Source organism: Tigriopus californicus, chromosome 12, assembly GCF_007210705.1.
Source record: "Tigriopus californicus strain San Diego chromosome 12, Tcal_SD_v2.1, whole genome shotgun sequence".
Taxonomy (NCBI): domain Eukaryota; kingdom Metazoa; phylum Arthropoda; class Copepoda; order Harpacticoida; family Harpacticidae; genus Tigriopus; species Tigriopus californicus.
The window spans coordinates 122570-146528 of NC_081451.1; the positions used below are offsets into that span (position 1 = coordinate 122570).

Sequence of the window (23959 nt, forward strand, 5' to 3'; positions counted from 1 at the left end):
GTGTGTTTTGTAATTTTTGGTTCCAGAATTGGGTGACTGATTGCGTTATCTTGTAGAAAGATTTTTTTTCGAACTGGTTGAGCCCAAGGTTTCTACCAGATTGGTTGCGACCCACATTAAGTAATGAACAGAAAGCCCTGCGTTTGAGAAGTTTGATAATTTATTTGTACATAGTCAAGCATTTAATCTTTGAGTTTGGGTTTGACGATTTGACAACAATGAGTTCAAAAAGCAATCATTTGCAGGTACATGAACATCAGTTGTTTATTCTGTAGTTCCTTCCATTTGCTGTTTTGTTCAATGTTTGGCTATCTAAAGAGATTAATGCCGTTAAAAACGGATTGCTTGAAAAATGTTATTAGCTCTTTAAGCTTTCCTACTTCTGATGAACACACATGATACACAGACTTGCTCCATTTTGCTTGCCAACATTACAGACATGGAAGCCCAAGCATGAGTCCTCGACGGTCCTGGTTGCCAGCTCCCAAGACAGGTCATAATTTTCCACATTGCCATGAGTGAGCGTTGTTGTTGGCCTTGGGAGAATATTACTCCTATTCATTTAAAGCAGATAGGTCCTTGATCCCTCTGGGTGAGATCTGTCAATACTCGCAAGTGTTAGGATGTCGTCCCAAGCTACAAAAGAAGGCAATCTGGGAACTGTTTGCTCTTCAACTTGAACAGGCCATGTCAAGCACTGAAGAGCCCTTTTATTAGTCTGTAATGCTCACATGAATCTATGGCACGGATGCACATTCCAAACTCAAACGTAGATGTTGTATCAATAGAATGAACAGACACTCGGCAAAAATATAACAGGCATTCTCAAATGTTTACATCTCATAAATACATAAATACCTATAACTAATCGTGAACGGTGTTGAACGGCCTAAGTAAATGGAAGCAGCGACTTCGGTACTACATGGTTAGGTTGCGTGGCAGGCAATATTGAGCTATTTTAGTTTAAGAGGTTGCGAGATCCAAGTCTTACAGTGCGACAGCTTGGATGGATTTGATTTTTCATTTCGGAATAGGGGGGTTCCAGTTTAAGACGACGTTTCTCATATCCTCTTAACTTCACCGTCGATTATCCCAAAAAGTCGCTGATTCTTTGGAACAGGTTTTTCGATTCCTTGAGTCGTTGGTCTTTCAAATCGACTTGACCCGACCGTTGAGCCAAGAAATAAGGACCGCGGGCGCGTCCCGAGATAAGGGTCGGCTTTTGATCGATGTTTTTTGCCTTAGTTGCGAGATTGCGAGAGCCTTGGATCTGATTATGGTGTGGTTCATGGGACTTTTGGTCACTCCGGGAATCAACGATGGAGTTGAAATACGTGGTGAGCCCATGTTTGGAGGCCGATTGTCGCTGAGACTCACCAAGGGGCCAGGAGGAAGGAACAAAGCTGTGATCCTCGACAAGGGAGAGGATGGATCTTGTTTCCGGCGCAATGTCATAGTCAGAAGCTTTGATGTGCTTCTTCTTCCGAAGGAAGGGGTTGTTCTCTGGAGCTGGTACTGGAACGGCGTCATAAGTGGATGCAGTTTGACCATTGTTGGCAGTGATGATCACGGACGAGGCTGCAGCTTCTTGGCTGCTTACTTTCCGCTTAAGGTTTGAGCCGTGATGACTAGAGGAACTTGCGGAGTAGCCAGTGGAGATTGCCGGTGCGTTGTACCCATTATTGGTTTGTGGGGCACCATACCCAGATCCAGTGGATGGAGCACCATATCCAGATCCAGTGGATGGGGCACCGTATCCTGATCCGGTGGATGGGGCACCATATCCTGATCCGGTGGATGGGGCACCATATCCTGATCCGGTGGATGGGGTACCATATCCTGATCCGGTGGATGGGGTACCATATCCTGAGCCAGTGGCTGGGGCACCATATCCAGAACTAGATTGCGGGGCTCCATACCCAGAAGTAGATTGTGGGGCTCCATACCCAGAAGTAGATTGCGGGGCTCCATAACCAGAACTGTGCTGCTGAGAGCCATGCCCTGATGAGTGTCCGTGCCCATGTCCATGTCCACCGTGGCCGTGTCCATGTCCACTATGTCCGTGGCCTTTTCCTTTGCCCTTTCCCTTGCCACCGCCGATCCTTCCACCTTGATATGTGTAATGTTTGTTGATTTCTTTGTCCTTACCCTCTGTGAAGAGGCTCTTGATTTTACCACCAACGATAGTCTTGTAGGTGTTCTTATCATCAATGATAATGGGGTTCCTGTGGGTGTATTGTCCCAATTGCTTGGTCCGCACATATCTGGAAACTTGTTCATGAGCAAGAGTGATTGATCTTAAATAATTATGAAGACTCACGGAGTGTGGTGGTGGTATCCCTCGCGGAGAATATCCCGGTCGAAGATGTACTTTTCTTGGCCGGTTAACATCCGCAGCTTGAATCAAAATGAATAGACAAAGAAATTAGTATGAGGTATATTCAAAACCCGATCCCGTCCACTCTTGTTACCATCCTAGGCCCTCCCGTCTTCAGTAACCAGATGAACTCGTAAAAGTTGTGCAACGGAATCTTTTGAGGCTCAGCGAGGACGAGCACAGATTGGAGGTCTCCTTCTTGAAGGGCCTCCACCCAACCACCATATTCACCTATGGAGACAAAGAATAATGAATAATGTTGTTGTGGTTTCATTCCAAATGGGCTCATTTATTTGAAGGATTGTTGTCTTACAAGGTGGAACTGGGAAGTAGGGATTGGAATCCGACAACACATTGGATGATTCGGCCAACTTGTTGATGATGATCAAGGGCGAGCATCTGGGGACTGGAGCCGGTACGGGTTGGATCAAAACCACGGTCAGGTAAATCAAGGTTACAAATAGATACTGGAACACGAATAAAGCGGTTTTGTATTGCTGGTCAAAGGTTATGGATGAGGCAAATGTTTCTTTACCTTTAAGTACTTCATCTTTTTCAAGGTGTCTTTGTTCTTTTTTGGAGATAAAAAGAGTCTGCGGATCTTGATCGTTATTGCTCACTTGTAATTCATATCTGAAAAGGTAAGTAAAGTCTTGTCAAATCTAGATGCAGTTTCGATTTAGTCATAGTTGGCGACTTTTGTCAGCGCCGTTACTACTTTTTCCGAGCTTTAGTGGTTCGAAGATAAGATTTCGCCATGACATATTTCCCTTTTCACGGATGTGCGAGAGGAACAAAAGTCAAATAGACTTATTAGGAGGCCACTTCTCTTTTGTCCGAGCTCGTGAAATGACTCAGCCTAAAAGGATTTTTTTTGACTTCGATTCATCCTAAAGCTATCCAATTACCATGAAACTAGAACATCTTAAAATGAGCCCAAATGTAAACATGATAGATTGGCGTACTCTGCGAACCCTGCAAGCTCTGATGTATGAAGAACAGCTTTTTAGTCCTAATATTTCCTTTGATAAAACTGTTCACGGCACACATATCGTCGTACTAGGTACAAAGCGCTCTAAATACGCTTCGTATGGACTGACAACTCGTCGACATTACCCATTGCCCATAAATGTTCGACTTCTGCAAAATAGTCCTCGACGATTTCAATTTGGCGCTTTGGTTCCATTTCAAGGAATTAAAGGTTCCTTTGGTGCCTGGCTGGTAAGGGAGGCCATTTGTCAATACAGGGTTAATACAAATGTTATAAAGCATATACAGCTATTCAAAACGCACGCATGTTGTAAACTCAGTGTGGGAGGACATTTCCATGGAGACATGTAAGTTGTCTGCTCTTTGTTAGTTGCCATACTTCTTAAAGGAAAATATTTCTTCTATAATCACTTCATGCAGAGATATTTTGAATTTTTGAATTTTAAAAACGAATTTTGTACTACCCATGTAGATTGTGGCGTTGCCATCCAGGGAGTTCAAACAACTGTTGTCATCATTGATATTAACCGACCACACCCGAAGGGGACCTTCGGGCAAGTTCGTGAGACATAGTAGAGATCGGATCCGTTACCAATCAAAGTAGTTGTAACAATCAAAGTAGTAATAACAACAATTACTATCCTACGACTTCGGCCACTTGGGGTGTGTTCGAACACACACACACAAAGAAACAAACGCTGTACATCTCTGTATCAGATGGAATGTGGTCAGTTATTCGGTAAGATCACATTGGATTGTCTGTTGTAAGTCTTCCCGTGGTCGTTGATTTTAAACGATCGAAAGGTTAATGTCCCTTCTACTGCATGTACGTCCACCCCGTCTCAACCCGACGGCCAAGCGACCCAGGATGTCCAGAGATGATCGACGCTTCCTGGATGCTTCTTGGTCAGCAAATTGGCTTTTCGTCTCGAAGCAAAAATATGACTGCTTCATACGATACGTAGATACGATATTGCTTAAGACCCTGCTCGCCATGAAGATTCATACTACAGAATGTTGACGCACAATGTTGACACACTTGCAATATCAAGAAATCGGAGATAGAATCATGGTGTGATTACTAGTCACTTATATATTGTCAACAGTTTGCCAAATTCCGGTACTGACTGATGGGATTATTGTGATGGTTGAGTAAATGAACACATTCTGCGTAGGATCCGCATAATGAGAGGAAGTTAGGTTTGTGACTAAATGTTTTCCGGTAAGTCGAACCCACGGAATAACGACTTCATTGTATAAAACGTATAAAATCCAGTCATCGACTCAAAGTGATCTGCTTTCGGAGAACTAAATAATCGACCCATTCGTGTACATTTTCATTGATCAATCTACTTTTTTCATTTCGTAGTAATTTGCCTCTTGATGGTTACTCAATTTGCCAACAAATCATGCCATCTTGCATAAAGAGTTTTTCGCATTCCTTATTTCAAACGTGCGACCGATGTTTTTGTATTATACGTATATGATCGACTTGGAATGATTACTCGGACAAAATATTAATCAATGATCATGCACCGTTCCGGTCCATTTTGAACGTTTACTCTCTTATTCCATCCAAATACAGTGAATATATTTATATGCACATCAACGTTATGCAAAGCATACCGTTTGTTGATATCCCTTGCGTGTGTCCGCACCCACCAAGCAAGCCTCAATCTATATTCTTGCATAATAACCAATTTAGATTCCAGAAGCAATCATGCTAACGGATGCGATCCACCGCTTTAGACGTCACAACCAACCATATTGACAAGCAAGCAAGCAAGCAAGCAAGCAGAAGTGTGTACGTTCGTACCAACGTAGGATATATAGGTCAATGAATTTTGAACGCGCTTGGCTCCTGGTAGTGGTTTTTGGTTCCTTGAACTTGCCAAGGAATCACAACTCAGCATGGTGACGGTTGTCCAACTTCCTTCCCACAATGATTCAAAGGTAGAGGCCACGAGTGGCTTGAACGTACTTTATGCGTCTTCAGGGTCCAGGATTGGTTGTACTATGCATTGCAGTCCCTGTTTTATTCTCTGTGCCTCATGTCATAAAATAGAGGCGCTCCGGGACTTTGGTCGTAGGCAGGCCCCAATGTAGTGAGATTTTTCGGTATCCGATAAACAAGCGCAGATTTTGCAGCATCAGTTATTCAGCTTGGATTCTCAAGGGCCGCATGCACTGTTGCCTGTTGGAGATTCGTTTTCCATTTTGTTCACCTGGGTACTCTTAGGGAGACTTCTGTTTCGCAAAATCAAAAAAAAAAATATTTGAAAATCAGCGAAAATCTCACAACGCCTAATAAATCGAAATGTTGTGCATCTTGAATTGACTCTCGGTTTTGATTGCTGATTTGAGAAGTATTCAGAATAAATAAAAACATAGACTTCAATCCAAGCTAAGCCACATATAAAGTGATTTTACAATTGCCCTATTGAATCTGACATCAATCAATGTTTCCTCTTTCGATAGCAATGTATGTTCCCTGAAAGGTTATTTCACTGGTGTCTAAGTTCAGAAAGAATTCAGAAAATATTCCCTTTACCTACTCTTAGGATCCAATTTTTGGGCGTTTTGCAAAAATTCGGAAAAAGGCTCCTTTTCACTTCGTCTTTTCAGTTTCGCCTTTTTAGAAAACAAAAGCCAATCTCAGGACCGCAAAGAACAATTGAGGCTCATCTGTTGATCTTGATCCTTGCCACCATCCACGTCAACGAACTATCGATACAACAACATCAACAACAACAGCAGAAAGACTCATTTGACCTATGAGGAAATGACTTGGACATTCTTGACCTGAGGAGGCCCAGTCGATAAGAAAAGAACCTTCAGGGCACTTTGAAGCAAACGGTTAATCATTCAGGTCCATCCGTCAAAGTACAAGGTCACGTCAGCAACAAAAAGCACACCCTTATCCCATACCCACTAAGTCTGGCTCGCCCAACACGAGATCAGTGGTGAATGCTGCCAAAAACGCATTCATTGGATTTTTAGTTGAGAGTAATTTACACACACAAGATGGGCATGAATGCATTTTATTTGAATCGCATCTTTAGCGGAATTCGTGGCCTTTCGCGACGGTTTTTCGAAACTCCAGTTCAAAAAGAATTGGCATGTTCTATGTTTGAGTTCATCCTTCCCAATTAACAAATTGGCCAGAATCCCTGCCACCTCATTTAAAACTGTTGATGTGATCAAATAATTTATTAAGAGAGGTAGCTCTTGAGGTTCATATTTTAAGTATTCGGCCTGATTCTCGGTCAAAAGCTGACGTTTTTGCCAACCTTGATTCATTAAAAACAAGCCATGTACAGAACAATGAAGAGGTTTGCTTTACACAGAAATATCACACTAACAAATATTGAGTTTAAACCCAAGCTATCTTGGATTTTCTTTGGTTTGTGGTTTGAATGGAGTATTCGTAATCAGTTGACTGAAATCTTGATAGGATTTGGATGGGCATGTGCCTTTACCAATCAGAATTTCAAGCCAATAAAGACACCTTTTCAGAGGCAAAATGCTTCATTATCGAGACGTTTGGTCAGGAGCAAGAAAAGGCATTGGTCATGCATGCTCTTCCTTAACTTGTTTTACCCGGGTCAATCTCCTTGAGGAGTTCCCTTACAATGTCGATATAACTGGTTTGAAGTACACTAATCTCTGAGCCAACAACAAATTTGCCTTCAGGATATGTCCTCCAAGGACACAAGGGTTCCGCACATTGACCTGGAAAAGCTCGGATTTTTGAGTGGTGAGGCAGATCTCTTTCGAAACCGGTTTCATGCGTCGAACTGTTTGCCAAGGGCGGATTAAGAGGAAGAGGAAGAAAAAGAAGAAGAAGAAAAAGAAGAAGAAGAAGAAGCCCATGGAACAATTCAAGACAACATGGGATTTTGTGTCAAAGTCAAAGGTTCGGTCCGTTCCGCCACAATGAGGCGTCTGTGAATTGAATACCTGTAGGGCATATTCAGACCCGATTTTGAGATTTTGGTACAGGTCCACGAAATCAGGATTTTTGGATAAGGTCTTCCTTCCCTGAGATTGATGGTGAATTGCTGAGGTGGACAATCAGGGAGTTGGTTGCTTGGCGATACATACAAAAGGCCTCAATTGGAGTCTACCACCTTTTCGGGGACTACTAATGTTCTAACTGATTGGCCGTCAAAGAGGTCTATCATTATTATCTTTTTGCCATAACGATCAATCAGATGCCAATCAAAAGGAGCCATCTGCCAAGGGCAGTCATTTTCACATATCAAGGCCAAGAAACTCACAGATCAACCCACCATTGTCGCTTTCTTCCTCTCCATTCTTCAAGATCAAGGCGATCAAGACAATTGTAATACCAATTATATGCCCTCTTTATCAAGGTAATGGATGCAGTCCGCCAATGAGTCAATTCTTTTGTTGAACATGACTCGGCGGAATTCAGGTCCAACCGCGGGGATCAATTCCAATCCTGATTTGGCGGTCAAAAAACACAATTGCTGTTGTTTCAGTCTCTAACCAAGAATGACGAGGGGAAATGTCCACAGGAGATTTTAGCCTCCATATCCGGAGTCACTCACGTACATATTGTGCACTTAGTTTCCAGACTTTGATGATCAATAGGGCAAGTAATCTAGTTCTAAAAACGGACACGTTTCTGTTTCTCATACTGGCTCATAGATGGCACAATACCATGAAAGGTCAAGACTGAAATTGGCTGATACGCCTTGATAACGTAGGGCATGGAGTACGGCAGTAGTGGAGTGGAAAGCTGGAAAGCTGGAAAGCTCTCTGAAACTTCTCTAGAGGACGTTCCAGTATTGCGTTACCTCCTAAGCGAGTGATTGAACATGAAGATGGAATTCATTGAGGACTCCCTCAGCGGGAATGCCTGGGATCAGGAGGTAACGCAAAGCTCTACTTAACCTCGCTAAAAGACGTTCGATCTTCGACCGAGCTTTCCACTCCACTACTGACGTACTCCATGCGTAGGGTTAGGATACTACTAGGAGTATACGCGTAGCATTCAATGCACTATGAGCACTAGAGTTTCGTCGCACAAAAAACCGGGTTCGTGACGAATATTGTGGCCTTTCTAGATGAACGAACATAGGGCAAGCTAAATAGTTTTATAGATCTCCAAAATCAGATCTGAATTTTGGACAACATATTGTGCCTTTAGTTGTAATACATTTTCATCAATGAGAAGGTTAGCAATATTTTTATGTCTTCAAACTTCAACAAAATTTCTTGAATTTTTGTGTACATGCAGAATACTTGAGTTTTGAGCTGTGTTCAAAATTATGGTACATTGTACTTGTTTTGAGGCAAAGTGTTCCATTCACCATAATGCTTTTGGTGCGAAAATTTGGGTGGACTTACTGATGTAAACACTCCTTTAATACTTAAGCAAGTCCAAATCTTTAGCAAGATCGGTTTTGCTCCCTCGAATTTGACTAGCAAACAATCACTTTTCTGGCTCGCTTATCATATTACAGCACTCTCCAAGTCACGCTTAATATGCTAAACTGATTTTTTGAGGAGCTGAAGGTAAAAAACGCGAGATTGGGTGCCAGATATGGCACCTTGAGACTAACAAGACTGACTTCCTTCTTTCTGTCTGTTTGAATGCTGGGCAACGTTAGGCGAGTGATAGCACTTAGTAGAGGTCTAGAGGGAAGAATGACACCTCAAGATTGTTTCAGTTGTTACTTCCCCAGGATTTCTAGTAACTTTTTGGTGTCATTCCTCAGAAAACAGCAAATTTTTGTGTCAGGTAAGGCTGCATTTTGAAAGTAAGACTATTTTTTGTGTTTTGAGGTGATTTATGAGCCTGGTAATAAAGCTGAAAATCTATTAGATGAAAGTGTATGAAACATGGATGTAAGTAAAGGCTTGCTGGGGTACCGTATTGGTAGAGTAACCACTTTCCAATTTGTGAATCCTGGTTCAATCCCAGGGAAGCCGAGTTCAAGCTTCTTTGCGGTATTCAATTACAGCATAAGTTGCTGCTTTAACAACTTAAATGAGCGAACCTACGGTCATTCCCGAGGGTGAGGTAATAATTAATTTTGGCTGTGATAATGAATCGGGAATATCCCTCAATTGGGACACCCATCATTCAGATAGCAGGCCGAGCAAGAGAGCTGCCATCTGACTTTGTAACAAAAAAAAAAAAAAACAAAGGCATGTAAGTAAGGAAAGACTCTGAGAATATGCAGTTTATGTGTGAGAATTGAAGAAAATGATTTGGACATTCTTTACGTATATAGATTGCTGTAAAAGGGAAAATCATTGTGCTCCCTTGAAGATCTCAAATTTTTGATATGGTTCATCCTATTGCTATGCCAAGTAAAATGAAGAGTAGGTTAAGCATGGTAAATAGATATGCATTTATAGTTAAAGCAAATGAGTTATATTGCTGCATTGATAGGCACAACGCGAATCCAGAAATGATTTATTGATCTTTTGGTCCCAACTTTTTTCTATATTTGTGTCCAACTTCATCATCTAGGTTTCAGAGGGTTATTAAGAAACCTATTTTTCTCGTTTGGTTGAAATTGGGTAATTCACAACACAGTTCTGAGATGTGGTCAAAACAAAATCCCTATGGTTCTGAGAAAACGGCATTTCTCCCTCTAGATCTCTACCTCATCAGTTTTGCTGGGGGGTCAAAGCATTTAGCCAAACTGGGCGAAGTAAAAGGTTACATTAAAACGGTTTCGTTCTTCTGGAATAAGTCGCACTTCTAATGCATTGCAATCAGAAGAACTTCAATAATCTCGTGTGCTTTTGCGACACTTTAATAGAGGTTTTCTCTTAGATACGATTAGAAATTAAGTCAGCTAGACTTTTACAAACAACAAAGATCTACTGAACACTGTGATATGGAAGCTACTCCTTCTTAGCCTGAGCCTGCTAGTTGCAGTATTCTCACCCAGGATACTGGCTTCAAACAACGTTAACACCCACTAAGCACATGGAAACACTGGCTTCAACTTTGAGTCAAAATTAATCTTTCAGTCTAGGTATCATAAAGTTTAATGAAAATGCATTAGCCTGAACTTATCTCTTAAAAATGTGAGATATTTTTCTAGAATGGTGCTTCTTATGACGACACTCTTTCCATTACAGGGCATCACATCTGGCTGCTACTAGTATGCCTCTAGCTCGCTTTCCTTAAAGCATATCAGCCATTGACACTAGCTTCCGGTGTCCATGGCTTCTCGACCTTTTATAGCATTGAGTCATCTATAGGCCGTTATGTAAAACACAAAAGTGGCAAAGTTTTGTACTCCTAACTAGAGCAGAGACCGGTTCTAGTACAAACAAGCATGTTAAAATTGTGGCCACTCGCTCATTGGTCTTGAAAAAATATCAACATACAACCAACCCAATAACGTACTAATCAACACACCACTCGCAAAGGTACGTACGTACGTACGTCTAGTCAAACGCGCATTCTCCCCTTGTCTTGCTTAATCCGGTTTTTGGATCTCACTCATTGTCAGAAGGCATGTAGTACCACTTCCTGAGCACAAATTTGCTCTCCTCCCAAAAACGCCGTTTCAACGTGGTCAAGTGAGTAGAATCATCTACACAATATTGCCACATTTTGCAAGAGGCTGTGCTGCTATGGTAGATGTGGAATCAGGAAATGTACGTTGTACGCTTGAATGAAGATGGACGACACGGCCGAAGGAGCCCTAAACCACAATGGCTGAGCCACGTTTCAAGGTACACAAGAAACCATGTGACTCCGTCATGAATATTCTGACAGGCTAAATGTAAAGAAGAGCCTTTCGGGGATTGGGGATTGCTAACAACGACAATTTTTGCAATACACATGAGAAATGCAGTATATCTATCACATTGCTTACTCTTCACAAAAGCAGAGAGGTCGATTAATTGCCCCAAAAGTGTCCTAAGATAAGCCTAATTTTGAATGATCAAAAAGCGCCTCATTATTACGTTTTTTAAATTTGTTGACTCTACATAGTATGCCACATCTCATTGGAATCTCCTCTGAACACTTTCAGTATATTAACGAACATTTCAATTGATCGCACTGGTTGAGACTTCTCCTCAAGTTCATGCTGATGTTTTTTAAACCCATTGTCTCGGAATGATTTCGTTCACGTCAAGATCATTTAATCGTGCTTTTGAAGGTCGAGCCAGGCGCTCAAAGTATGTTTGGATATATGGGCTCCATCACATTTGAGCGGAATGAGGAAAATGAAATCCATCTGTTGTTACTCCTCCTCTTTGTTGATCAACCCTGGGGGTCCGGGACATCTCGTATCTTGGACTGTTTTCTTCAAACCGTTTCCGGAATTTGGGAATGAAATCGTTACTTGGCAACTACAGGGTGCGTAATAAGATCTGCTACCCAAAAAGTATTGAACAGCTAGGGCTGGGAAGATATTAGGACATTGCAGTACACATTTTGGGAGGTCATTGGGTTTCTTTTCAATACAAAAGAGTTAATATTGATCAAAATACAATTCACAATATTAGACACAAAGCTATTCCAAGGTTTCAAAAATTCATTGTAAAGATGGAAACTCTAAAGTAGAGAAAGTAAGTCGAGGAATAGCTTATTTCGGCTGAAAAATATTTGTTAGGCATGTTCGTGTGTAAAACTGACAATTAATATGCAATGCTTCATCAACCATTCCTTTCAGGGGAAAAAATAACTGAAAGTCTAATTTAATCTCTAAACAAAGAAATATGAAGCCTCAAAAGGAGCGGCCTTTTAAAATTTTATGGTGCGGGTGAGGTAATCTTCCTTTCTTGTTTCAATGTCCCAATTACGCAATTGCTTATGTGATGAAAAATTTTGGTTCAAGAACAATTAAACAAGATACAAAACTGTGTCATAAATTCGGATCCTTCTATTTTTGGTGACAACTTTGAAATGCCAAGGGATGATTTTTTTACTATGGCAAACAAAATCATGGATGGGAATTGCCTTTATTGTCTCGAGGGCTTTCTTGATATAATCAAAAGTGCGTTTTATTCTTAGACAGTTATAGCTCATTTGGGATTTCCAAGGACCTTTTACATTCATATTGAATTGCTCCGAAACAAAGATTGCAAATCGGTCAGTTTGATTGTTTATGATATCCACTGATAAGCTTTTCTGACAAGTACACGAGTTTGCCACGCTGATTGAGAGGTCTTTGGAGTGACTGTGAGATCGTAAATTGAATGAAAATTCAAATTCAAAAAATGAATTTGAGTTACTACTTGTACTAAACGTTGGATGGTAGAACTTGTTACGCACCGTGTAGTAAGAGTGATCTGCAAACATGCTTGACTGGTATAGAGGAATTTGAAATGAAATTCCAGCCAGAGATGAAATGCCACCAAGCGAGATTGATGCCAGTTTTGGATGCTCTAAGTAGTCCTTAAAAACAGGTCTACTCCGGACCCGTGAATTGAACTCGGTTCTTTATCTGATCATGCAAGTTAAACCATAGAACTAAACAAACTGGAAATAATCATTCTAATAATAAATTGGGGGCAACATGAAAAAAAAAACAAAGAAAGGGAAAAAAAGGAAAAAAATATATAAGAATCAAAAGAATCATAAATTAAAACCATTGGACTAGGTCTACGTTGGACGTATGAATTTGACCCGGTTGGTTCTAGACGAGATTCTTGAGAAGCCTTTAGTTTGACTATGGAGTTGTTGTCCATTGAAATCCAAATCGCAGGCCTTTATTATCCAGCTAGAATCGATCATGTATAGTTGTCCAAAATAGAGTTGTAAGAAGTCTCGGAAGTGTCAGGATGGCTGATTGAACTCCAAACCTAAGATGATCGGAGTCCGAAACCAAGGAAAGGTGTGGAAGGAAGGAAAGAAGGGGGTATAAGGGTGCGTAAAAATGGCCAAGATTAGCGAAGAAGCCAAGAGAGGAACTTGAACGTTGTACAATTGTCATATTTATATACTTAATCTTCTGATCGTGTTGAGAGAAGTCTGTTGGCATCAACGAGTTTTCATTCGCTGAGGGGTCTTTTCTAGGCAAGATGTCTGATCAATCATGTTGGTTGAACTATGTAGTCACAAGAAAATTCGACCGACACACCGAAAAACACGCTTCTAATTATCGTTTTGACTATGATTATTCGAGATGCTACTTTTGTTGTCAATCTCGCCGTTAACTGTCATTGACAACAAAAACTGAATAGGTACAAATGGTCGTTCGATGGTAAAGAGCTGAAATATACGTACTTTTGAAAAAATTACTGACATGGGACCGAAATATATTGTAGCTTGTTGCGTCTCTTGATCTTGTTACAGACCTAATTGTAGATATCTCAGGTGAATGGCTTCCTTCTTTATATTTTCAAACGAAATCAATGCCATGAATTGCAATTAGTAACTCCAATCTTTTAGGAGGGGTTTCATCACAATTTATTGTTAAACTTTGTGTCTTGTTTGACCTCGGCAACGACATAATGTTACGTACGTCAATAATCTACCTAGTACATACCCATGCTTTCCTATCTCAGGACACAGTTCTAGGATTACTTGATTTTTTTTCATAGGACTTTCTAAGCAATGCTCTTAAAGCACATTTACAAAAGCATTAAAGCACAGTTTGGATGCGAAGAAATGTTCAAGGACAACATATCTCGCACTATAGGGTAGCTACTTATCATGACGCCCATTTGTTATGCAGGGCATGTTACAATCATCTCAGTAAAAAAATGAGACTTCTTTTTCTTAATCAAAAATCATTATTTGTTGCCAAGCGGGGTTGGTTTTGAAAATATTTCTAAATTTGCCATGAAAATGGTATTTTTTGTCAGGGTAAATGAACGTGTTCATGGCAAGAAGTTCAAGCCAAACAAGCACAACTTGTTAGATCTGGCCAATCTGCTGAACTGCCTTTATATCAATTCGAAATAAAAAAACAAGCATGAAATGCGTTCATTTTGTGTCAAATCACCTGCTTTCCAGTGGTCTAGTTAACACTCTCCAAGGAATTTTGCAATCATCACCGTTGATGCTGCACATTTTTTATGCCTTTACAAAAGCTTTGAACTTCACTTTAATGAGCTAGAAATGGTATTGAGAATCAAACGTGAGTGATTTAGGTTAGGTTAGGTGGATTTTGAGCAAACGAATGTCTCGTTAGAAGACGGTTTTCGGATCCAAACACGTGGAGCCGCATAAATTTCACGCCGTGTTTTCCCCTTCCAATTCAAATATGACACGGACGTTTGTCTGGAAACGAGTGTGAACATCTTCGTCCGATTGACAGAACAGGATGTTCTGATTCTCACACAATCTCGTTTTAAGGAAGTCAGTTCGCCTCAAGGTTGGCAAGACATTATCATGATGTTCATCTTCCCTCTTTCAGCCGAATTGATGATTTATTTACGATGGAATTGCAGTGTCTCAATCACGAAGGAGCATTTGCTGGATTGAAGGACTAGTACATAACTATCTGTTTACTTTCCATACTGTTTTTCTCTAAATCTCATATCTGTGTCCCACCACATCACCTATCACAGCTGAAAGTCTTGAATGTGTAAAAATGTTTTGCAATGAGCATAAGTGCAGTTAGTTATGCATTCACTTGAGTTCTGAAGATAAAACATACAAGGAGCAATTTTTCTTGCAACTCATTGAAAATGGCTTCTTTGAGGCTTTATTGATTCGCGTGAAATTTTAACCGATTACTAATTTAAGTGTCCTTTCGATGATCCCAAAAAAATCACAAAAACCTGCTTTTTGCACAATTTACATGAAACCGAGGCATTTTGGTGATAAAACAACGAAGATTGGACCATCAAATCCAACGTAAAGAAGTGTCGATGTAATGGATATTTTCTCTCTCTTTTTCTTGAAAGTTGAAGGTCCCTTCCTAGTCCATATTTCTAGAGGATAGCGACTAGTCTGATAGGCCGATATTACAAAGCAGACGTACTCTATGTACATAACTTTTGCAATAAGCCTGTCGCCGACTGGAATGTTAATTAAATGATAAATGAGAGGTAGGCACGATTAGTTCCTAAGCATGTGTACTAGTTGTAACAGGGGACTTTGGGTGGGCTTTTCATGGAATCTGGACAGAATTGATTTCCTAAAAGTCACCGTATTACACTGGTTCGTCATCTCAAGCTTATTGGGTACGAGAACTTGAGCAGAAACATGGCTTGGACCCTTCCTATCAACCGATATATTTTGTTTATTCATTTTCTGTCTCTTTAAAACTACCAATACACCAAAGGGTGCGTCGGAGTGTTGACAACAATAGATAATAAACAATCATGATTATGATTCGGCAACAGACGTCAAGACAATCTCATGGTAGGAATAAGTCCGAAGTTGGTTGGAAAGTTGACTAGAAAATCAAAACAAACCTGCAATGCTTGAAGCTCTTGATAAGAAAGAATTTATAGCGGTGGCTTATGATGATATTATCGATAAAACTACAAGGTTAGTTCGTATGTGAGACATGTGCGAGCTAGACTTGCCCTCCGTATCGTATTATGATACTTCAATGGCCCAATAAACATTGCAGAAACAGAACGAAAAGCTCAGTTCTCTTAAAAGATTTATTCCTTTCCTTGCAGGATTCCGGAATGTCTTACGTCATCATGAAACTAGCCCCGATTCATCGCGTTTTGTGAGGCTTAAGCAAGGACAGCGCTATCACAAAACTTTGCATTTATTAAAAAATGTCTCATTGGGTTGAGTTTGGCTCTTTTGGACTGAGAACTAAGCCATTCGTTGAAGTTGAATCTTCACTTTTTACAAAAACCTTCGATTTAACTGAAAATCGACAATTGCTTTCTTGGTGTACAAAACTTCACTTTACGTACACGAATGATAATTCAGCCATTTAATGTCTCTCAGTATACAGAGTTTACGCAAAAATAACAGGTCACGGTGATCAAAAAGCGATATCAAGTTTCCAAAGACATTCGCAAAGACATCTGGGCATTTTTCTAACTCAAAAAATCGTAACGGACAACTTTGATTTCATTGCTTTATGGTATTCTAGCCCAAATTGTAATTTACTTGACTAAAAACACTAAAAGCTAAAATTTATCAAAACCTATTCAACTAAATAAGAATTGGGACCACATTGAGTTAGCGCACAATTTTGAATTATGGCAACATCTTTTGAACCATTACTCAGTTACTTTCAATCTAAAGGTCCAGTTTGCATCATTCAAAGCCAAAAGTACCCCGGTTATATCTCAATTCAACTTCTCAAACAATTAGAATCGATTTTCAGTGTCACTAAAGGAAAAAAAAACCATTTTTCAACTTCTGCAAAATCTCGAAATAGCTCAAAAAATTGTAAAACATTATCTGAATCTCTCCAGAAAGCAAGGTTTTGAAAATTCATTTTAGAACTATTGATAAGAAACTTACCTTAGCAAACACTGCAAATTTCACGAAAATCAATGAGGCCTCAAGGGTACAGTTTTAAATCAGTTTCATCAAAGTCTTCAATAAAAGCCCAAATCTGAAAGATAACTTGTTGTATGCTTTGTCTTCCAAATTGAGGTGAATGCGTACCAAAGTTTATTCATGATGATTGTAGATCATGTTTTCAAAGATTACAATTTTAACGTGTTTTAAGTGACATTATATGGCAGTTTTGAGCTTGTTAGAGATTACCCAAGAAAAAGAAAAATAGTCTTAAATGTTTTGATATTGTAAATTGATATCAATTTCTTGGGAAATTGACTCAACAGACAACCGTGGCATTTTGGCCCCAAAAAATCAATCAAAATCGGACTATTTAATCACATTTTACTAAGTAGCAATTCAATAGATTATATCTAAGAAATTGTGCTCCTAATTTTCATTGAACAGGTTTCTGAAAGCTTGAGTTTTCAAACGTTTTTATCAATGCAAGTTTTTAACGTGGGCTAGAATACCATAAAGCAGTCAAACCAAAGTTGTTTTAATGACTTTCTGAGACAAATAAACGCCAAATTGTTTTCGGTTATTTCCTTCAAAGCTTTAAAGGGGTGTTTTTACATCCATGAGGGGTATATTGTAATGCACAACCCACATAAGCCAATAATTCATGGGACTCTTCGTTCAATTTGCATCTCCCATGGGGTGAGTAAGCATGAGCTGGCTGGTAAATGTGAATGTGAATAGATAACGTGGGGGTCACCAGTTTAGAACAAACCTTGGATCAAAATCAGAGGGTACTTTATACTCGGTACATTTTCTCTTACTAACTGGCATCACAACAAACAAGACCGGATAACAACAGCTGCCTAGTCGGCACTGGCCAATCAGAGGCCCCAGAAAGGACTATGTATGAGGGCGGGAAAACGTCATTGCGACACTGTCACGCAGTGTTCACAATTTTCTTTGAGTTCGAATAATGGTGAGAAAATGATGATTTGCATTCTCTCAATATGTAAATGATTATTGCAATGGCGCGCGTTCACCCAGAGAGGTTCAAATCCATCAAAAAATAACTGTTCTTCCAACTTTGCTTTTCTTGCTCGCCCACACGCCCAAAGAAACCCATTCATGGTTGGTTTAAAGATTGCCTTTTAGGCAATTAAACTTTCACTCGGATTTCCAAGTATTCGCTCGATTCGGATCGAAAACATGACGCTTTACTTGAGCATAGACCCTACAGGCGTCAGAGAAGAAATCATGCCCTGAACGTTTTTTCCTCCTCTTCATTTGCCAACGTTGGACGTCTGCATACCTTCGTCATACTAAAAGCAACCCTATACATATATGGACACCCGTCATGATTATTCGAATGGACTAGGAGTGTATAAGCCGAAACACTTTGTTGACCTTGTAGATCTGCATGAATCCCCGTATGTCCAACGACTAGACCTAATTTGACTTGGCAATATTATTGTCCAGAGTGTTGCCAACCAACCGTGTTATTCCACATTCTGGAGGAGGGAGGTCATCAGTGATGAGATCAAATAAATTTTCGAACTCAAAGTTGTTAGGAACAGACAAATCAGGGTTATATTTTGGGCCCAGCTAACGGCTTTTCCAAATACCACTATTGGTGTTTTGTACCATTGAACATGCATATAGTAACCCTTCTCGCAAATTTAATCAAATCGGGAATCAAAAGCAATTCTAATTTGGAACTCTATGTGAAAAGAAACTAGGAGAGAACCAGAGACAATCATGTTCAAGAAAGAAATGAAATTTATATTAGAGAATGCACCAAACTAATTCTGACGACAATTTTTGCAATTTAAAGTGCGCTCTACTTAACAAATATAAGTACATTCAAACATCAAAATTTGTTTGCTTCCATCAGTGCCCTTCACAGACTTGTTCAAAGAGCATTCGATGGTCAATCGCAATATTGTTCTTCCCGTTGAAATCAAATGATCCCTCTTTTCAAACCACAGGGTTAAAATGGCTGTAATCAATTCTTAATGTCGGAACTGGATCGGTAAAACAAACAATACCTTTTATCAATCAGAAGTAAGATATTCAATTCATTGGCTTATCTGTAACTCTCTAACATGGAATGCGTTGTTGAGTCAATGAGATCTCCACGGAAACGTTATTGGGATGAGACTTCTCAGAACGTTGAGCGCTATCATCTTGTTTTTTTCATTCACTACGATTTAGGCCCTTGTCGTTTGCATGAATGCATGTTCAGTAGAACACCAACTAAAGTATGTGTCTCATAACAAGGATCTACAGTATTGGACAACGATCTATGTTAATGACGTTGATGAGGGCACAAACGACAATTCGATTTCCGACTAAAAGCAGACCCCACCTGGAGTTTAAAATACAATCTGTTGCCCACGTTCTTTTTTCACACAACAGAACCTCCACGACAGGGAGAATGTTAAGGTCACCACTCATCATCTGTTTGAATGAAGGGCCTCATTATTTTCTTTTCCTGACAATTCAGGTGCCAGGTCTGCACGCGTTAACATTGTGATCTTGTCCAGGCCAATAATAAAACGTCATTTCCTCTCAATTTTGATCTGGCTCTTTTTTATTAAGTTCGAAAAACTAACCCGTGGTTTCTTTGTAGGCTCAAAAGTGAGGGCCAGCCCTTGATAGAACCAAAAACCAATTTCTCCTTTGCGGATGACGAAATCGATTTCAAAACAGTCATGATCAATCAGATGTTTTTCCCCTAAAAGAACCAGAAGGATGAAGGCTGATCAGAACGTTACACCACGGGATTTAATTCTAAGGATTTTTAATTATTCTATTGTACTACTGTTGATGGCAAATGAACCCGTGAACAAAAACATGGTCGATTGTGGGAAGCCCGAGATCGTTTGTATTGCGGTTTTCAAATTTCACATGATCGAGAGGTGGGAGCTTGCAACCTTGAGGAGCCCCCGTTCTATTCTCAGTTGTCGCATAAGACACCAAATAATGCACTGCCTAGAACGAGCCAAAACTTCTACATCAACACTCAACCAGGCAAAGATGTCAAGGTCTTTGGAGGCTTTGGTTGTTATGCCGCGTGGAAAATTCCGAATGGTTTGAAACTGTTCATGGGGATGATGAAGACGAAGAGGAAGAGGAGCAAGAGGAGGAGCAGGAGGAGCAGGAGCGGGAGCAGGAGGAAGAGAAAGAAGAGGAAGAAAAAAACGCGCCGCTTTGACTCTCAGTGACGCAATTTTGGCATGCTGTTCACAAAATGGGCACCTACTAATAGAAAGTCTGGTGTGTCGACAAATGGAGTGAGTGCTCATGTCGCCAGATTTGCTAGATTCAATCAATGTCCGTGAACTCTTTGAAGGAGAGGGACTGTACAGAAAAGCCCTATTGTCCTAACTCCTGTGTAACATGGCCAATTGATGAAAAATATTATCGTTGAATCAGGATGCAGTAGGTGCTCTGGTGCAAGGCTCTCCTGGCAAAACGTCTAGTATCTCATTATATGATTGCTTATCTGAGAGATTGCTTTCCATGTCCTTTGGATTGTTATCAGTTTGGCTTACGCTTGAGAACCAACAACTCGTGCTATGTCGTTACAAGCAAAGTTTTTCAGTGCATTAAGAACAAAGACCGCCCGACATCAAAGCCCTGTTTCAAAGCGTGAGAACAGAATTGTGGCAAAAGCAGAACGTCCCGTGGTGGAAAGCAATCCAAAGACTAATCCAATCCCAAGCGACGTAGAAAAGAAGGAACGAAAATTACAACACAATGTGAAAGCCAATTTTAGATTTGCCATCATTTTGTACACTAAATCCATCAAAGAGCTCCCACTTGTCGAAGGTAATACGCTCATCAGCGGTTTAGGAACTTGGCTCTTGCTGAGTCTAACAGCGTCCGGGGCTTGTGGAACTACTCTTGCCGAGCTTCAAGACGCACTCTTCATCAACAACGACAACGCCGAAAACGTGCAACGTCTACTGGAACGGCTCAACCCACCGGGTCAGTCCTTGATCCAAATCGCCACCAAAGTCTTGATCCAAGAGGGTTACGAAATAGAAGAAGGATTCCGAGATAATGCCGCCAAATGCTTTGGTAGTGGTGTCGACACTTTTGATCCAAACGAGGCCCAGAAGCTGGTTCATCATGTAAACACATGGGTTAAAGAGAAGACCGAGGGCAAGATTGGCGCTGTTTTGCCGCCCGATTTTGAAGTTGAGCACACGCGGATGCTTTTAGTGAATGCCATATATTTTAAGGCAGCATGGCATAGCCCCTTCGACAAGGATCTAACCCAGGACCGTCCCTTCCATATCCCGGGCTCCCAAGGCTACCAAAAAGTACTAATGATGAACAAGGACACCTTCTTTATGGTGGCCAGACCCGCAGAACTGAGCTGCGCCATCGTCCAATTGCCCTACAAAGGCCGATCGGTGGGCCTGTACATCTTTGTTCCAGACGAGATGGACGGACTGGCCAAAGTCGAAGAGCAGCTCATCCATTTGAACATGGAGGAGCTCACCTTCGAAAAGGAGCAACTGGACTTTTTCCTGCCCAAATTCAAGATCGAGTCCGATTGGAATCTGGTGCCCATCCTCAAGAGCATGGGCATCCAATCGTTATTCGATAACTCTTCTGTGGACCTATCGGCCATTCACGCTAGCCGTTCCAGCCCGTTACATGTCAGCCAAGTCTCACAACGGGCAGCTATGGAAGTCGACGAGGACGGCGCCACTGCAGCCGCTGTGACCTCCTTCACTTACGTCGATGGCATCGGACAGTCCACCCCTGAGTTGGTTTGCGACCATCCGTTCATGTTCATGGTGTACGATTCCGTTAATTGCTTGCCGTACTTCATGGGACGGATCTGTAATCCTCAATCGGATTTCAAATAGCTTAATGACAAGAAATACGTAATCGGAACCAACACCAATTCTTAGCACCCTTTTGGGTCCCATCTTCTATTCTATCTCCCATTACCCTCTACCAACCAATTCTCTGTTATCATCAATGTGATGTCTTAGTGATTTAATCAATCAACAATAAGTCCAACCTTTCACAGCACTTTTTCTCCATTTGTTTCAACATTGCGTTGATCTCTGGATCTTGGTCAAGAAAAAGGGACTGAAAGTGATAATTTAGCTGAGAAAACGCTTTGTTTTTTGTTGTCTATCAATATTTCCTGAGGTCGTGTACGGCAGATGATGTGTCGCGTCAGAATTTGCTGGACCATGTGTTTTTGCCAGTATTATTGGACTTGGGAGCACGATAGATGTAAAAGGTAGTTCCATTGAGGAGTCCCTGTTCTTAGCCCACTGAAGTAAAAGAAATTGAAAGAAACATGTTGATTTTGATTGAGTCAAGGTATTAGTACCGTGACGAAAATTCAGGGTTTTTTATTTTTTATTTTTGTAGCACAACTTAATTGACAGCTCAATTGGACGTCTATATTTGTCTAAATTGTCCCTAAACCAAAGGATTCATTATCCAGCTTTTCCTGGAATTTTCATCACTTCCCATGGCTAATTGCCGTTACGATCGATTTCTAACAGCAAATTGACCAAGTGTAACCCATGGAAGCTGAGTAATCCTCATGACTGGCAAGATCGCTGAATATTCGTCACTCCATGATGACATTGGTCTCCATTTCGTAACTAGGCCAGTCAAATCAACCAACGCAATGACCGAAAGGGACTCTTAAAAGTCAGATGGTTCTAACGATAGATACATCTCTTGAGCAATGTCTTACCTGGATTACCACGGCTCGGAGCTCTTCCAGAATTAGGAGTACATACACTACTGACGAATGAATAAATCAAGAGCCAACCAACACTGCTTGCGTGGAATTGACACCAATGACCAATTCAACGTGGTTCAACTCCCAGACTGATCATAATCTTCATCGAGAGTTCCTTGGATATACCTCCAAAGGTAGAGGATTTGGTGAAGGATTTGGTGGATAACTCCTTGGAGGGCCCGTCCTCGGATCAAGCTGAGATCGAAAGGACTGGGCAATTGCGCAGGGTTTCGCCCTCTGATCATCGACTACCATGATCTACTCGCAAACAAGGGTGCGTCTTTGGCGTACGGGTACGCCAGGTGTGTACGCAAGTACGCACAACGACATTCTTGCACATGCATCTTCCAAAAGCAACGTGTAGGGGGGTTCAAAGCAAGGATCTACAACAGGGTTGGGGGCTTGGTGTGCCAGCAAGGCATTGTGTATCTCTTGGGGAAATGAATTGACTTCCTTCTTCTTGGGCAAATAGACTAACCTACCTAAGGAGGGGAAACGATGCTTTGTGAGGTTCAGATTGTTCAAAAAAAGTCAAATTTAATGCAAGACATTGCGGTCAAGATTGGAAGAAAATATTTCAAGAGGATGTAGAACCAGGTGAGTTGCACGAGCAAAGGTAAAAATGGCTGCGCCACAATTGGTTCATAACCTCCTGTACCCAGCGAGTCAAAGCATTCAACCTCACGACTGAATCTTCACTCGTTATCATTGCAACTCTCAGACTTGTGTCAATTACTTTTGAAATGCATTCAATTTCAATAACAGATAAATGGCTTTAAAATATATTTGAGGACAATTGCTTCATTTTCAAACTTGTTTAATTTCAATTAAGATTACCTTTTAGTTGTAATTCATGTACTTTCAATTAAATGTTCTTTTCTTATTGTACAAACATCTCTAAGAAGTTATGTGCAAATGTTTTGATGACCTTTATTAAGATTTTGCTTGCTACTTTTGATTGAAACTCCAATTGTACACTGGAGACAAATTACAACCGCCATCGTATAATGTCGTTTCTTAAGAATTGTTTTGAAAAAAAAGCCTTTTCATGACCTCTTGACATTTTAGCATCAGGGGGCAACAAAAACGCTGGAATTTGATGAGATAGATTTGTCTAAAGCGTATCAAAAGCCTGCGTAGAAAACGGAGGAAACAAAAGGCTTTGCGTGCTCAACAACGATGTGTGTCTTAAAATGATCCAAAAGTCTGTGGATGAAAACCTGTCACTTGGGTGAGAATTCATAAAGTGTTTGTCAATTATTTTGAAAAATTTCAATTAGTGGCCCAAACTCAAACCTAGAGAAACGACATTTCTAAAATAGCCATTTTTAAATAATAGCATGGGCCATGAGTTTATTTTTATGCAATTTCCTGCTCCAAGAGCCTAATCCTACTAACGCGTCATTAAATC

The 23959-nt window shown here is 40.6% G+C and overlaps 2 protein-coding genes across 4 annotated transcripts; one reads left to right on the forward strand and one right to left on the reverse strand.

Moving 5' to 3' along the window:
* Nucleotides 1-658: 658 nt before the first annotated feature.
* Nucleotides 659-22716, reverse strand: LOC131892324 (hornerin-like). 3 transcript variants are annotated; one of them, XM_059242132.1, is made up of 6 exons: nt 22501-22716; nt 2913-3010; nt 2691-2844; nt 2472-2608; nt 2321-2397; nt 659-2264 (listed from the first exon to the last, which is right to left on the reverse strand). In XM_059242132.1, exons 2-6 carry the CDS (start codon nt 2925-2927, stop codon nt 1088-1090), a joined length of 1560 nt encoding a protein of 519 aa, XP_059098115.1. In that variant the 5' UTR covers nt 2928-3010; nt 22501-22716; the 3' UTR covers nt 659-1087. The 3 variants fall into 3 exon arrangements, with proteins under 3 accessions (XP_059098115.1, XP_059098116.1, XP_059098114.1); XM_059242133.1 differs by lacking the exon at nt 22501-22716 and adding an exon at nt 3096-3512; XM_059242131.1 differs by lacking the exon at nt 22501-22716 and having other exon boundaries at nt 2913-3512.
* On the forward strand, nt 20243-21808 carry LOC131892325 (serpin B6-like). The gene has a single exon (XM_059242134.1). The coding sequence runs from the start codon at nt 20342-20344 to the stop codon at nt 21644-21646; it is 1305 nt and encodes a 434-aa protein (XP_059098117.1). The 5' UTR covers nt 20243-20341; the 3' UTR covers nt 21647-21808.
* Nucleotides 22717-23959: the final 1243 nt, after the last annotated feature.